Raw genomic sequence first — 16,311 nt, forward strand, 5'->3', positions numbered from 1 at the left:
TGCAACAGTGCAGAGATGTAATATATCTTCCTGTAAGATATTTAGTTATAATAAAAGGCAATAAATGCAAAAAAATTCGTTATAATATGAGCTTAATAAATGCATTAAGCGAAATTATAGCAAGGTGATATCGTAAGCTTACACAAATGTTGGCAGCAAAGTAGTAACTACAAGCCATTTTCTAGACTTAGGCATTTGCCTATGGTGCGATTCCAGAAAAACGATAAATATACCGTATCTTCACTTAAAACGTATACTCCCAAACAGAAAATATGTATTAAAAGTAGACAAAAAGTTGTCTTACAAACGTCAAGTGAGCACTTTCTCTATATAAGGTCATCTAATCAAAATTAAATCAAATTATTTTTTAATACAAAAGAAAGCATAATCTACAGTTTTATTTGGCAGTGTACGAAAATATATAACGAGTGAGAAATATTATCTGTACATAAAATATATTACCTAAAAAATAAGTCAAAAATTTTCCTAAAAATTTTCCTATGTAAAGTCAAATCCTGGCAGAATTCTCGGCTAAATGAATTATAAAAGAAAATTTTCTGTTAATCAACGAGTTCATAAATCATTCAATAGGTACCAGATCGTTTTAATCCTTAGCTAGGATTTCCTAATATTTCTTGATACAATAAATATCATAGAATTAATCATTTAATTATATGAAAAAGAAAATTATGACTCCTTAGACTTGTAATAGCCGTGAAAATGTCATAGCTGTTACTAATCTCACATGTAATTTTGTTTATATACGGCTGATTGCATGGTAAAAGATCGGTTAAGCTGATCATCAGTGACATTACGCTAGAAATTACTTCAACTCTGCAAAAGCATTTAAATTATAAAGACGCGATGACGCACAGATAAAATTAAAAAAATAAAATGAGATATTTTCAAGAAACTCCATTTGCTTAAGAATTAATAGATTCACTTTCATAGTCTCACTGCTATGGATACGTATTCTAAACCGACAACAATGCGATATTGTTTCAAAGTTAATATCAATAGGTACACCAAAGCTATAGATTAATCTATAGTTGTTGACATATTACTAAGGCAATATCTAAACAGTAATGTTTGACTTTGTTGTAACTACCCCACCTTCGTAACACATTATTACAGTAATTATTTAAAATCACCCCCATTGGCTACCGATCAATAATGCTTGAATATGTACTGAGTTAATATTCTATATCGCTATACGGGAATTTTAGTTCATATTCAGATTGGAATATAAAATCGACGTTTATCATTAATTAATTTTATACCGTCATATACTAATGATCTCAGGGATTATCTTAATTACTTATTTATTAACAATGTACAATATTGGCGACTGATGCTAGCTAGAAATTGATTATTGCCAAGATGCTTTCTGGTTTATATTGTATTATGTACATAAAAAATTCCGATAGCATTAAATGAAGGAACTTTATAGAATAATTTTTGCCATACAGACATTTTCTTGCCTTCAAAGGATTAATAAGTGTTGAAAGATTGTTAAGATTTCATAGAGAAGTTATCTATAAAATTCCCTGAGTTGCCATGATTTACATTATGTTATTGATAAGTAAAACGAATAAATAGTTACTTCAATATAATGCATATGAATTGTGCACCCGATCACACTTTAAGGTTAAATGTTACAGAAATAATATAAGGGTAATTTATGGTTGGAAATGGCAATGTTTCTTTCCGTTAGAATATTAAAACTTCACTATAGATAAACAGCACGAAATAATTTTAAAGAAGTTTATTCTGCAAATGTGGATTCTAAGCTTTTAAGGCAAATGTTTAGAAATTTTAAAAGAAAGTATTCGAGAGCTTAACAACTATTTCTATGATATTGTCTATGCTTTAGAATTGTTGACATTAACGACCACCTGTAGGGGGTAGTTGTTATACCTATGTTCCTTTTATGTGAGAAATGACGAAAGATATTTCATAATTTATCGCAGCATGTATTGCCATTCTATTCATCTGGCTTAGTTACCAAACTAAGAAACAATTAGACCATTATAATTTTGGGGCCGCCTATTTATGGGAATTAGTGCTGCTATTGTAATTTCTTTTCCTATATAAAGACTGGATACTACCGGGAAGATCATTTTATTATTTTTTGGAAACAGACACTTAAATCTTAAAATCTTGTTTACCGGATAGTCTACTTACCCTATATCTAGTATTTCAAACGCTAGCACCTTTCTAATAGAAAGTTTGATGCAAAGATCCGAAAGTTGTATCAAGTTTACAATAATTTGTGTAATTTACTTAACCATCAGTACTATTACGTTGCCCGTATTATAATTTTCGCTAGTCATAATCGGTTAAATCCTTACAAGTTTCAATCACTCATGAGAGACAGCATGTCAGAAAATTTCAAGGCAAATGTAAGTTCGATCAGTTTTCAGGGTCTTCTAAGCGGTTGTTGTAATAGCAATGAAAGTTTAGATTACATACATTGCGTTATTTTAACATGATTAGCATTTTTGGATAATTTACAGTCTTTAACACAGGTATTTACAGTCTGATATAGACGTAGCTTTGATTTAACTTCGACGTACAGTATACAGTATTTAGTTAGGGAGATCAGTAACTGGTTAAGCATAACTTGTTGAATAATATGAAAAGTTTCTTTTATGCTTTGAATGGTAGAACAACAATTCCTATCGTAAAAGGGAGAAAAGGGCTTTGGCTTGGATTGAAGCCGTTAACGGTAAAAAAAACTTTGGCTGGACTACACCGGGAAAACTAAGAGATGGTGTTGCCTTATGCAAGTAAGTATTGCAGTACACTGTTATTTATGATTATTGCCAAGTTAATAATAGCAGACTTAAGTATCTATCGTTTGGGTAAGTACAGGCGGTTAAAGATGAGTAAAAGATGTATATTACAGAATAATAACAATTTCTTTCTGGTCCTCATTGTGGATGCAAATAGTAGGTCAAGACAAGTTTCACATTACATAACTTACTAGGGGGCTGGTTGTCTAATATCATGAGATTATAAGTTTTCATATTTAATTATTGAGCGACTGTAGCAGCTATTGCGCATTAGTACTACTACTAATTGATGGATTTATTAGGCAACCTAACAGGCCAGTAAAATTTATTACTACAGCCGATATAGCTGCCCAATAGGTTAATTCTAATTTGAAAGTACCAAGAAGTTTCCATCTAATTAAACTATGAGAGAGTACAATATATTAGTAATTTAGCTAAAAGAAGTTTAATTATTCTCCTGGCCTTTCAGAACTGACCTTATTCAATTTAAAGCTTAGTTGGCATAAATTTAGTCGATAGAAATTTTATTATCCCAGCTAATAATCTGGCAATAACTAATGTTATTATAGATCTAACTATAACCCTCAATAATTAGCTATAGAGATACGTACAATTATGATATCATAAACTCTCAGTTAAACTGATCTATTTATTTATGTGATCCGAGGATTTCAAATAATAAGAATTGATCAAATTTAAGTTGAAGTATAGATTAAGCCACTTTTCTAACCAATTATCTGGATGTGTTGCGGGTGCAACAGTTTAGTAATAAGGTTTGGCACCCTGTAGAGAATACGTTCTTTAGGTGAACTAAGTAGAATACAATAGAGTGAAGCCTACGTGACTACGGATACAGTTAATAAGTATTAGGACTTATTGCGGGAGGTCATAACAAAACCTGTTCTACTAACTGTAATTAGAGTATAGATCAGACAAGTAATTTTATATTGGCCGATTTTACTACTGATTCTCTACAGATTGAGATACTACATAATAATACAACAAACTCTGGCAGACAAGGAAAACTTCCTACAATAGCCGATCTTAGAAAAGAAGGACTAAGAACAACAATAGCAGAAAAGCATAGCTTGAATAAGTTATTTAAATTGTTTACAACTCTACGATTTCCGAACAACATCACTTAATACTTACAGAACTTAGTATCAGAATAAAATACTACGATTAGTATTATATTCTACGAAGCTGAAATCAACATACTTGAATTATCACCAACATTACATATATATACCTATCGTTGTTAATAGCCCCAGATTTTTTATTATTTTTAAGTTATATCTCATTTACTTCTACATAACATTTTGTCAACAACAGCTTATATAACAGCTTCATTACAGAAGTCAAGTTAGTTAATTATAACTATTTCATCAAATATCGACTACGCGGCATATTCTATTCGTCTTTAGCCTTCTAGAGAATTGCCTGTCTCTCAATAAGAACTCTTATTTATTTACAAAAATTACTTGTATTAAAAAAAGAAAACTTTGCATGATATATACTACCATCAAATGTTTACAGATGATTAAAAGATTGATTTACCTGATAAAACTAGAAGCAATCCTTATTTTTATGAGTAAAGATCGGCCGTAATGACATATAGGTTATTATAGAAATACGTCAGTAAATAATAAATAGGAAATATAGAATATAAATATGTAAGTGTAACGGTAATACGGGAATTAAAGCGAAATGATAATTTTAAGTTCTACTATATGCAATTAAAGAGAGAAAATAGTATGTTCAGTAATGGAATAAAAATCAGTTATAAATCTGCATCTTAAAATTCATCACAAATGCTAGACTAATCCAAAAAGTTAGATATCTGAGCATTTTTACAGACATGTTTAATGGTTCAGGTATTTCATTTTAAGTATTGATCAAGAGTTACATTTGTAATATTAATACATGTTTAACTGTTAATATCGGATATCACATTTAGTTATGTTTCGTAGTAAATAAATATTGGGATAACGGTTTCAATAATATTGCCGATAGTTCTTTATGTTTTACATCCACATGTTATTAAAATAACAGTAAGCTATATAAGGTTTAACAAGATGATAACAAGTATTTTACTCAATAATCAAAAAATTTTTGCATAAATAACCATTTCAATTTTCTATCCCTCGTAGCCTAATTAATAACCTCCAGCCTGGAAGTATATCACAAGTAAGCACATCTAAGATGGCATTTAAACAGGTGCAATAATCCGAATAAAAAGAATCTGTTTTAGCATTATGATACATTTTTAATTTAGATAGCGTAAACTTTTCATTATTTAATATTGCTAACTTATGCTTAACGTATCTTGCTTTAGAGGGAAAATATTATGAGCTTTTTGAAAGTCATCTACCAATATGGTGTACCTAAGCAGGAAATTTTTAAACCTGTTGATTTACTTGAAGGATCTAATATGTTACAGGTACTGGTAATGTTCGTATGCAAAGAGAAAATGCAATATATCAAATATAAAATTAGTTTATTAAAATACGATCGACTACTCTATATGATAGTACCTAGAGCCATTCTTTGCTTCTTTGTCGTGGTACAAATCTGACTTTAATTAATTATTTTCGCAGGTTATATGTACTATAGAGGCTCTGGGTCAGTTGGTAAGGATTAATTTAAATATAGCTAGATAGAGATTTTTTTAACATAAATTACAAATTGTAAACAGTAGGAATATTAAACAGAAGAAACATTTGGAATCATATTATATTCATTAATATATTGATATATTCGTCTTGACTCTGCTGCTTATAGGCTCATAAAAAAGGTTACAAAGGACCGGCTTTGAATGATAAAGTAATTCCACTGAAATGTGTATCCTTTTCTGAACAAATTTGTAAGGATTTAGCTTTAGATTTCGTGAACTTAATATGATAGAATTGATAATAATTGTGCTCGACATCGTATTATCTTTTTATTTAAATTATCTTATTTCAATTTAAAATAGATATTGTGGATTAAGCTATCATTCCAATATGTAAAAACAACCATGATGTATGATCGATGGGTCCGAGAGATCTGGGAACGACCGATTACTAAGAGTCTATTTTAATGGCAGGCCAACTTGTTAGCAAATATCTTACTTATCGGGAGAACTTTTAAATTTGCTACCGTTATCTATATCATAAATTTAGAATAGCATCTTATTCTGAATAACCTTTACATTTTGAAATCATAATTTGTTTCGTCTGAAAATGATATTTCAGGGCATTATACTTGCTTCAATATATTTGTATAGCCAAGGCTTATTTAAAGCTATCAATTCTTGTATATAACTTGCACATTATAAAAGACGCCAGTGTACATATTTTTTACTACTAAGACATTTTTGAAATTCATTGAAAGTCTATCTAAAATTAAAGAATTTGAATACTTGTTCTGTATATATTTTTCTTTATGACTTTGATTAAATCTATTTTCCATTTTAACTTTGATACGATTTAGTCATTGCAATCCCAACGCTAGAGTCATGTCGTTTCGATACACATTTTAGAATACGTCATTAATTTTCGCACTTCTGCTGTTAAATTACCGTACTGTCACGTAGGTAAGATATAAATTATGTTTATTATTCAAATATATCAACTTTATGTCATGGCCATATCCCTAGTGCTTTGAATGGCATGTTATACACGTCTATTAAATAATAATCCCCTCCTACTGCTAAGTTATGTTGGAAAGATCAATAAGAAATATTGCTGTAGGGAAAATTAATATGGCAGGCATGGCGGATTTTTTATCAGCTTCAAGTAATATGAAATTAATTGTTAGGTGTGTCTATCATATTGTGTCTCGGAGTCGGCGAAAGAGATGAGAAGAGAATTTATAAATTGCATATGTGCATTATAAATAATTTTGAGACTCCTTTTATAAGAAAGATCGTATATTTTTTTCGCAAATATTATTGAGATACTCGCAAGATTTAATCAGCTCGCTGAGTTGGGGCTAATAATTACTAGATTAATTAATAGATGTTTTGACTGAACCTTGCAGTGATTTGACTCCATTTCATAGAGTATAAAATATATTGTGATAAACCTTTTACAGCAAGTATTAGACGGACATCAGTATTCTGATTAGAACGTAAAATTTATCCTACATTCTATTAAGAATAAAGAGCTAGTAGTAAGTGATCAGTAAATTTGAAATGTAAGGCTAACGGTCCTGTAATTGTAGACAGTTTACTTCTACAATAGTCTGGTAACCAATAAATAACACAGCACGATATAAAATTAACAATGCAATAGAAGATTTTGCTGATTATGGTCATTAATGCTTTATTAATCAGTGAAACATTGGAATAATAGAATACGAATAGAATAAAAACGAAGCAAAAGAATCTTAATAAAGACATTCTTAAATGCATATTTGCAATTATCTTACCCACACCTAAAATTAAAATAATGCAAGTGTTTTGTTTCTTTTTTACTCTACTTACTTTGTTAGTTAGTTTTATTCAAACTTTACTTCTTGCTCATACGATTGAGCAAAGTAGTCATAGAAATACTATTTTTTACGGGAAATTTTAATCAAATCATAGCCGAATAGACACTATTGACTGGCTTTGAATTCGAAATAAAGTTTTCAACTACTTTGCCGCGTGACTTCAGATTAAGTACTAAGGGAATATTTTCTGGTAGAAACTTTTTCATTTATGCCTTGGATTAGATCTCAACAGAAGAAATTTGAAGCCGTTTAGATTTATTTATCCAATTAGTCGCTGGAATTGATGTAAACATACCAAAGATGACTTTCGCTGAACCTAGTTGAATCGGTTAATAACGATTTGTATTAGAAACTATAAATGGAGCTACCCATTCAAAATAAACGATCATTACATACATTGCGAAACAAATTAAGCTAGATCTTTGATTTCCTCGATTGCATTCTATTCTTAGTAGAGTGCATACTCTATTAGCGCAGCTTAAAGATTGTATCAATAATACACTTAACTACGTAAAAGGGAAATCTTGAAACTAGTGCTGAATGGACCCTACAACGTGCTGATATAGAATCGATCTTAGTAAAAATTAAGCAATCATAACGAATACTTCCACGTAGTTTGCATAAGCACCATGCGAATAATGCCATTTCTCAATTTCTTAGAAAAGACTATTGTGCAATAGGAAACAATCTAATCTAGCTCTTTGATTTCCTTAACTGTTTTCTATAGTTAGTGCCCTACAATATACTGAAATAAAATCTATCAAAAAGTTAATTAAAGATGACCAACACTAAGGCAAAGTTTGTATAAACACCATGACAATTATGCCATTTCTTAATCATCTGGATGAAGACTATCGGACAATATGTAGCAAACTATGCTAGCCCTTTGGTTTCATTGATCATATTCTATTCTTGGTACCCACAACGTAATGATATAGAATCTATGTAAGTAAAAAATTAAGTAAAAGTGACTAACACTACCATACAGTTTGTACAAATATCTTGTCAATAATGCTGCCATCTCTTAATCCTTTGGAAAAGACTATTATACTATATGAAAAAAAAACTAAGCTAACCCCTTTATTTCCTTGACTCTATTCTATTCTTGTTATCCTGCATCATGCTGACGTAGAATCTATATAAAATTTAATTAAAGATATCAAATCCGACATTTTACATTAAAAATATAATGACTAAATATCACACAGCATGGTCCATGATGGCCCATTCAATTATAAATAGCATAACAGACATAACAGCCTTTTAGGCTGTTAATATGATGAGTATGGTGATTAAATCTACAACTGACTGCATCCGACTAATACAGTTTATTAGGACTATTTCAAGTTTAATAATATGGCAGATACATACCTTTGTATACACCTTGGATTCATGCGGAGAAAGAAAACATTATAGCAATTATCTTATTTATTCATTCAAAGCACCCAGACTATATCATGGCGAGTTCTAATTATGTATCGTATAGCGTTGTTTTAGGCTACGTAAAAGTTTAATTGTGCTTGAAAAAAGTCAAGGATTAAAATTCAATACATGAATGCCTAGAGTCAAAGTAGCAACTCTTCTGTTACTATTTTATGCAAAGGTGCTAGTTAAGTAATTATTTTCAAAAGCGCTACCACGTATTTCAAGAATGATGTTGATTAAGTAAATTATTATTAAAAGTGCCGCTACATATTACAAGAAATGGTGTTGATTAAGTAAATTATTATTAAAAGTGTTGCTATATATTTCAAGAAATAATGTTGATTAAGTAAATTCTTATAAATTTTATTCAGCTGTTTATCGAATATCATTAACCATGCTTTATTACTGTATATAGTAGGATGTCGAAGTGAATACAGTTTTATTGAATGCCGTAAAGTAGGATATAACTACAGCTCTAATAGCTAGCTGGAAAAGACGTGTTTTAAATGATAAATTTATAAAAGAAATGGATAATTATAACCCTAAGATAATTTGTAGCTAAAGTATAATATTGCCATCCGATTTTAAAAATAATAAAGACCTAGGACGACGGTCTTGAAGAAAGTTCATCGATTTGATGACTTCTACTATATGAATGGACAGATACTGGCCGAAATGATTTCGCTTTTTGTGATAGAGAAATATAGGAGTAATTTTAGTTTTGCTTTATGTTGTTAAGAATGTTATCCGCCTCTTTTTCGCTACAAGACATACAAAGAAAGGGTTTGTATAGAATTTATCTAATTCTTTTAAATTAGCATCTACTGGATAGTCGCCATTATGTAGGATAGAACTAAGGTACTTACCATACTACAGAGATCGATAGATCATAGCTAGTTTCGTGTTTAAAATTCGGAAGGGACTAAATGATTACTGGAAGCAGATTTAGTAGCCATTTAAAGATTGATGCGAATCCGTTTAGAAGGAAAATAAATACTTTTATTGTAAGCTAATAACGTAAGTAAGTTGGCTGCGGTGGAGCAAGGTGTAAACTGTCTTGAAGTAACATGAAAATGATGAACACAGTAACTATTGCAAATAAATGAATTAGAGATAAATCGTTAGCATTTACAACTTTATGAGACGAAATACATGCAGAAAATAGGATTGCACAGTTTGATACAATATAGACCGCAATAGTCTCTGTAGTAGCAAAGACTGTAAGTATTGTAAATAATTAAACATGTCAAGCTATATTTATCCATAGTACGTCAAGACTGTAATAGGACCTCTGTTTTTGGACAATTTAGAGAATGCTTATAGTAAGTATATACTACAAACGCAATACAATCTTAATACACTACAAACTGCTGCTGCAAATTAACTATGATCTATTGCTAATACTCAAGCAGTCCAGAGAGGATTATTCTTATTTTTGTGATAAGGATGGTTTAGAATAGGAAAGAATAGCAAAATTATTATGACGTATATCCCTCTATATGTCAATAGCATATCTTGGATTTTGGATCAACTACCTTCTCAAGGCGTTAATACTAAATTTAATGTCCATTGCTAATCTTGATTTTACCAATTATAGTTACCATACATAATCTAATGCCAGACACTATGTTAAAATATACGAAAATACACAGAAATATCGTTACTTTGAGAACTTTAACGGCCAGTGAACAAATTGAACTGCTTCTATGACCTTAAATAAATAATTAAAGCATTAGAATTTCATCGCAGCAAGTTATACTCTTATTAAATTTTCTATGTCGTATAACAATACCATATTAATTAAATAAGTATATAATTTTACTCGTCGCAGTTTTTGCACACTATGCTAGAATTTGAAGATTTCATGGTTCTACAAACTTTAATCCTATGATCAGCCTTTAAAACAGAAATCTTTAAATCATATATTACGTACGTATGTCAACAGAGAGTCAGAATATGGTAATCAGTTCATCGTAGAATGGATTGTCTTTACATCACTGAAAAAGGGATGGGCTGTGTTATATGACTTAAGTTATCATTTAATTTATCGTTTGTTAGAACAAATGAAGCATCTTATCAAGTTGATTTGTTCAAGGACGCAATTTCAAGCACTCATACGCAAAAAGTAGAACTTGATTAACCTTTTCAAAGTTGAGACATCAATTATAATAATATTTATTTGAAGAAGCTACTAGAAGATATAAGATGGGAGTAATCTGCTTCATTAGACAGAGAATAAGAACTTAAATACTTAATATTGATTCGAATTGATTTAGAGATTGATATAGTAATAGATTAATTTCAGTTACTGGGAGTAAAATTAGAAACTTATTGCAGTATGCAATGCAAATCTTTACAACTTATTTTATATTTTAGATATATTGATTATAAGACAGAGGTCGTAATAAGTATGATAGATCACAAAATGGAATAAGAGTTTACTTCTTTCTTTATTTAGTCGAAATCATTGCGGAGTAATTTGTCACTAGGTTTTAGAATAGTACTCTCAGAACGGTAAGCTTGTTTATTTTCTATTGAAATTATGATTACTTCTAAGAAATGACTGCAATTCTGCATACAGGCGAATTTAGATTAGTTTATACCTATTTCTAAGAAATTAGTTTCCTGTATAATGAAGGTTATTTATCAGCACGATATACAGATAGTATAATTGAAAATCAAACTAATTAGCTAATTATTAAATAATCAAATGATTTTAAGTTTAAAAGTCTAATATTTATAAATTTGCGTGCTGAAGAATCAATAAATTATGTGAGTAGACAAAATGAATGCTAATGTTAACATTGGAGTAGTCGTCATCATCTTCTTATTCACGTTTTAGAGAGCTTTATACGATAGAAGATAAACATTAACGCAAATGGAACTATTTGAATCCTCTTCCACACGCCAAATCAATTTACATTAATTAGTCATTATTTCCATATAAGAAAAATTTGTATTGGACGGTATATTTGTTTAAAGCGTTATTCATTAAATAATACGATTTAAGACTATTCAATAGCTACAATAATATCATTATTTTCACACCAAAACTGGTTAAATAAATTTTATAAGGCCGTCATTCGTTGTTATTTAATTAGGACGTACTTATAACTTGATCATGTAATCAATTTTAGCGTTGTTCTATCGAAACATCGTTGATCGGTAACCTGTTCGATAATTTTGATTTTAAAAAATTTTATTTAATGTAATGCCTTGGCCAGATTTCTTTCAAGTGATATTGTTAGTGAAAAATGATGCAAGCATTGACAAACAATGCAATTTAAGCGCTATCTACGAAGGTCATGACACATTGAAACAAAGATTGCTTCAATTCTATCTTGGCATTTCTTCTTAGTTTATTATTTCCAATGGAATCTTTGTAATCATTCATGGAGCTTTTTCGTAATACGAATAAATTATAAAGTAGAACGCTAATAAGTTGAAGGAGAGCGTAATTATTATTGTTACGTTTAAAATATTCAAATCATCTTCCAATGATATAGCTGATATTTTAATGGATCAATATCACATGAGTCAGAAAAGCATTACTTTTATGGGAATAGTAAATAATTTCTGATTCTATTCTTTACTATTATGTAAATATTTATTCTGTCTTACATGCAACTTAATTATTAAGGGGAATGATACATAAATATCATAGTTGTATAGTAAAGTAATCACTTTTTTAACGAGGGAAATCGCTGAGCATCATTTTAATAGTGACAAAATGGTGGATATGCTTCGTGGAGAGACTCTGAGAGTTGATAAAGCTCAAAATAAATTGTGGTCTGAAGGCAATCTAGGTAAGCGATTATATATTAAGAATACTTTAGTAACTGCTTGGTGTTTCTTTTAATCTTGCTACGCGAAAGGATCAGATTCTCTTAATTTTCTGTTGGTTATTTCACTTCAGTTTTCTTCTCCAATTACGTTTCGGAAGTTCACTTCTTGTAACTTTATATTATAGTAGAAGAACCTGAAGATCGAAGTATAAATATTAAAGCAAGAATTAGAAATTATGAGTTGGTAAAAGAAACAATTACTGGCCTTGTAGAAGATGAAGGTAATGTTCCTAGCTATCCCTGATTATATAGTTTTATTCACATGTGGTCTAACTAGAAAATGCGATATGATATAAATCGTTCTTGATCTGATATCAGTCAAGACGATATCTATGTCTGTAATACGAAATAAAATATTCTATATAGTATAAAAACTTCCTTACTTTGGAGTTTGTATATAAAATATCATGGATAGATAGCATAAAAATGACTCTACAGTCAGCTATTAAGTGTATCTCGAGTTCTGAATATACTTGAAGCTCAATAAAGTTTACTTATGCTATTAGGATTCTCCTACATTCAAGAGGATACATTTTTTACATGTCCTAACGGTCGTTTGAAAGTAAGCTTGTTTATTTGTTGTTTATTTTTTGCGGCTCTTCTCAAGTAAAAATTTACACTTCATGCTCGTGCCTATGCAAATTGATTAGTTACGAGAATATAATACCGGCGAAAGTTTGTTAATGTTTGATGTTGAAGCCGACAAGGAACTCTTTACTAATTCCAAATATTGTTATTCAGAAGTTAAGGTAAGCACAACTAGGTGCCCATCAGATTTCTTTCTCAAGCTTTTGTATAGAGAATTTTACAACATCTTGAATATTTACTTCAATACAGGATTTAACAGCCACTAAAAACATTCTGAAATTAGCCTATGGGATTAAAGGTACAATCTAATAGCCAAAGAATGGCAATATTGACTCGTCATAATGTTTTTTTATTTCAAACCAGCTTGCTTCCTGTGTTCGTACATAAACATAATTTCTCTGATCGCCGATTAGGAGTTGTAAGAACGGAGAGGCTCATTGCCGAATTTGGACAGACAAAAATTTATTTAGATCGTGTGGCAGATTTAGGCGATTTTATAGAAATTTCGGTAAACTGAATAATGGCATTATCTTATCCAATAGACGATACGTATGATAGACTATAATTTCCAAAGATGCTCGTGCTATAATTCAATTCCTGCTAAATTTATCATCTTGGAATAGAATAGATTTGATAAATTTAGTAATGGACATATTGAGTAATGGTATCCATGCAACATTAAATTTTATCAATGAAGCTTTATAGCAAAATGGATAGCTCTAATTAGTTCTCAAAATTGGCTATAGGTCGATCTGACGCATGATCAAACCTTGGAAGATGGCCAAGAGGTCGCTCGTGATTTAATGGAACAGCTAGATATAGGGCAAACTGAACTAGTGCACTCTAGTTATATTGATATGCTAACCGAGTTTGATGACTGCCTTTAACTAATCTTTAGACCTTTAGTTAAATTCTGCACGGACTGATATTATTATTCAGTATTATATGGATGTCATGATTTTTCTAATAAGAAAACTACAATTGCTAGAAGTGTTTACCAAGTAAATACACTAAGAAATTGTAATCATGCTTTAAATTTCTTTAAATTTAAATATTTCTGCAGTAGATCTAAAAACAGATGGTAGATTTAATCTGTTTCTCGTTTTCGCTTCCTACTGATAATCCATAACCTATTATAATGAAAAATTAGATTTACAATATATCGATTCATGCGAAGTAACCTTAAATATTATAGAATGGAATACAATAGTCATGATATGGCTTTTATGTTACAGTTACTAATTGTTTACATTTTCTTTTCCACGATATAGTTAGTGTACGTGATCTATATCACATCATCATGTCTATAATAAGACTATTAAGATATCTCCGCAAGTCATCAGATCTGATTAATAAATACATATCAATCAGATTATTAAAATAGTGTGTTCTATGTGAAAATATTTTATATAATCCGAAGTATATGCATCGTTGCCAGGCAATTTCTTAAATTTTAATAGCGAGGAAATATCGTTTCAGTGAATAGTTGTCGGTAGGTAGTCATTAGAATGCATCGTAATCATGAATTACAGCTACAGTGAATAATTAGACTAATCAAACATCGAAATACTGATGTATAAGAATCCAAAAGGGCTTTAATTTACATAAATAGTGAGCTAATAATTTGCACGAAAATATTCCCTGGATCATTTCCATAATGCGTAATGTGCAGTAATTATGAATAAATCATTAAAACTTTGATAATAGTCCATCATGTCCTTCCGTAAATCTTTAATAAAACTGGTAATTATTTGCTACTTTAAGTGGGATGGTTGTTACTTTTCGTTAAACTGAACAAAAATTGACTATATCACACAAGAACGACTTCAAACTGCATGCTACTTGTAGTTTGATCGAGTATGGTATGGTGCTGAACTCGATTGATTTTTTGGAGTTGATAACAATTAAAAATATGGAGATTTGCAGGCCTTATACTCGTAAGTTGTGAATTTTACTGTAACAATTTAGAGAATCTGATTGAAATTAGACACTCTTTGGTGGTAATAAGACAAATCTAATTTCAGTAATAATGTGATATTTGAAAGAAACTGTAGTTTAACATATTTCATTATTTAAGACAATTTATTGTAATAACAGCCTCTACTGGGTAAAAAATATATTTCTAATACTTGAAAATTTTACTAGAAGTAATAATTAATTTTTATAAATGCACACTTAAAATATACTTCTAGCATATTGCAGTACAGCCCCAAATACAGTAAATCGAAGATTAAGATTGCTAGATTATATGAAAATAAATAATTGTGAGATTGTGAGATTGTGAGATTGCGAGATTGTATAAGAGACAGTCTAGACATCGTCCTTGGTATCTGTTAGACGAGCGTAACTTAGGCAATAAAGTGAAGTTAACAAGAAACTGTAGTTCTTGTTTTGTTTTTGAGAAGATACTTGATTACACATGTCGTAGGACTTCATTTATGTTAGAGTCAATTAACTAACGATTAAGAGATGGAAGATTTTTATTATTACAATTACGAATGGGATAAGCTCTGCTTTACAAATAATACTGTTCAAACTGCTAAGAGTTACTTGCTGGAGGAACTACTATATTTTTTAGCAGAGAGTTTTTTAAAAAGTAGCACTGATGTATCACTTAATTGATTTACTTTTAGGAGTTAATAAGATTTAAACCTATTTATGTGTTACGTAAATTTATAACAGTACAAAAATATTAAAGTTGCTAATATTGTCATCCAATTCACCATAAAATATTGGAATATGACTATGGATCAGCTGATCACGAAATAAAAAGGTCTATTTTTAAATAGCTTATGCTTATAGGCAATAATTTATTTTATTTCTAGATAACACGAAACATTTGTTTTTAGAAAACACTAAATATTTTATTTACTTTTAACTTATGTAACTATTAATACAATTATTGTAATGAAAATGTTTATTGTTCCATTTTGTAGACTAAATTTACAAGACATATCAAGACGAAACGCTAATATACTATGGGAAGACATTTTCCGCACCAATGATTTGGTAATATTTAGATCCTTTGGATGATGTAAATTATTGCTACGATAGCTCTCGTATAATAAGAATGCAAATTGTTTGGATTTATCTACTGAGATATTATAATAATAACTAATTTGTATGATTGAAACAGTTAAATGTTAGAGCTCCTGAAGAGCTTCTGAGCTTGGGCAGAGATATTT

At 30.0% G+C, this 16,311-nt stretch overlaps 2 protein-coding genes across 2 annotated transcripts; both read left to right on the top strand.

Moving 5' to 3' along the window:
* Positions 1–2,264: 2,264 nt before the first annotated feature.
* On the top strand, positions 2,265–6,055 carry TRIADDRAFT_63980 (expressed hypothetical protein). Its single transcript, XM_002112671.1, has 7 exons — positions 2,265–2,402; positions 2,668–2,789; positions 4,946–5,012; positions 5,131–5,235; positions 5,393–5,425; positions 5,577–5,618; positions 5,770–6,055. Exons 1-7 carry the CDS (start codon positions 2,367–2,369, stop codon positions 5,872–5,874), a joined length of 510 nt encoding a protein of 169 aa, XP_002112707.1. The 5' UTR covers positions 2,265–2,366; the 3' UTR covers positions 5,875–6,055.
* A 6,368-nt stretch (positions 6,056–12,423) lies between these two features.
* TRIADDRAFT_57013 (uncharacterized protein) lies at positions 12,424–14,013 on the top strand (the record flags this gene model as incomplete). The annotated part of the gene is made up of 7 exons (XM_002112672.1): positions 12,424–12,499; positions 12,664–12,759; positions 13,045–13,100; positions 13,189–13,287; positions 13,376–13,424; positions 13,540–13,634; positions 13,873–14,013. 7 exons carry the CDS (start codon positions 12,424–12,426, stop codon positions 14,011–14,013), a joined length of 612 nt encoding a protein of 203 aa, XP_002112708.1.
* Between the last annotated feature and the right edge of the window lie 2,298 nt (positions 14,014–16,311).

This window comes from Trichoplax adhaerens, genomic scaffold (assembly GCF_000150275.1).
Source record: "Trichoplax adhaerens TRIADscaffold_5 genomic scaffold, whole genome shotgun sequence".
In the NCBI taxonomy this organism is placed as follows: domain Eukaryota; kingdom Metazoa; phylum Placozoa; class Uniplacotomia; order Trichoplacea; family Trichoplacidae; genus Trichoplax; species Trichoplax adhaerens.

Bases quoted from the DNA above. Each gene is read 5' to 3' on its own strand.
- TRIADDRAFT_63980 (XM_002112671.1), top strand. From the start codon at position 2,367: ATGAGAGACAGCATGTCAGAAAATTTCAAGGCAAAT. The intron at 5,013-5,130 runs GTGCAATAATCC...ATCTTGCTTTAG, and splicing joins CTAAGATGGCATTTAAACAG to AGGGAAAATATTATGAGCTT. The intron at 5,426-5,576 runs GTAAGGATTAAT...TGCTGCTTATAG, and splicing joins TAGAGGCTCTGGGTCAGTTG to GCTCATAAAAAAGGTTACAA.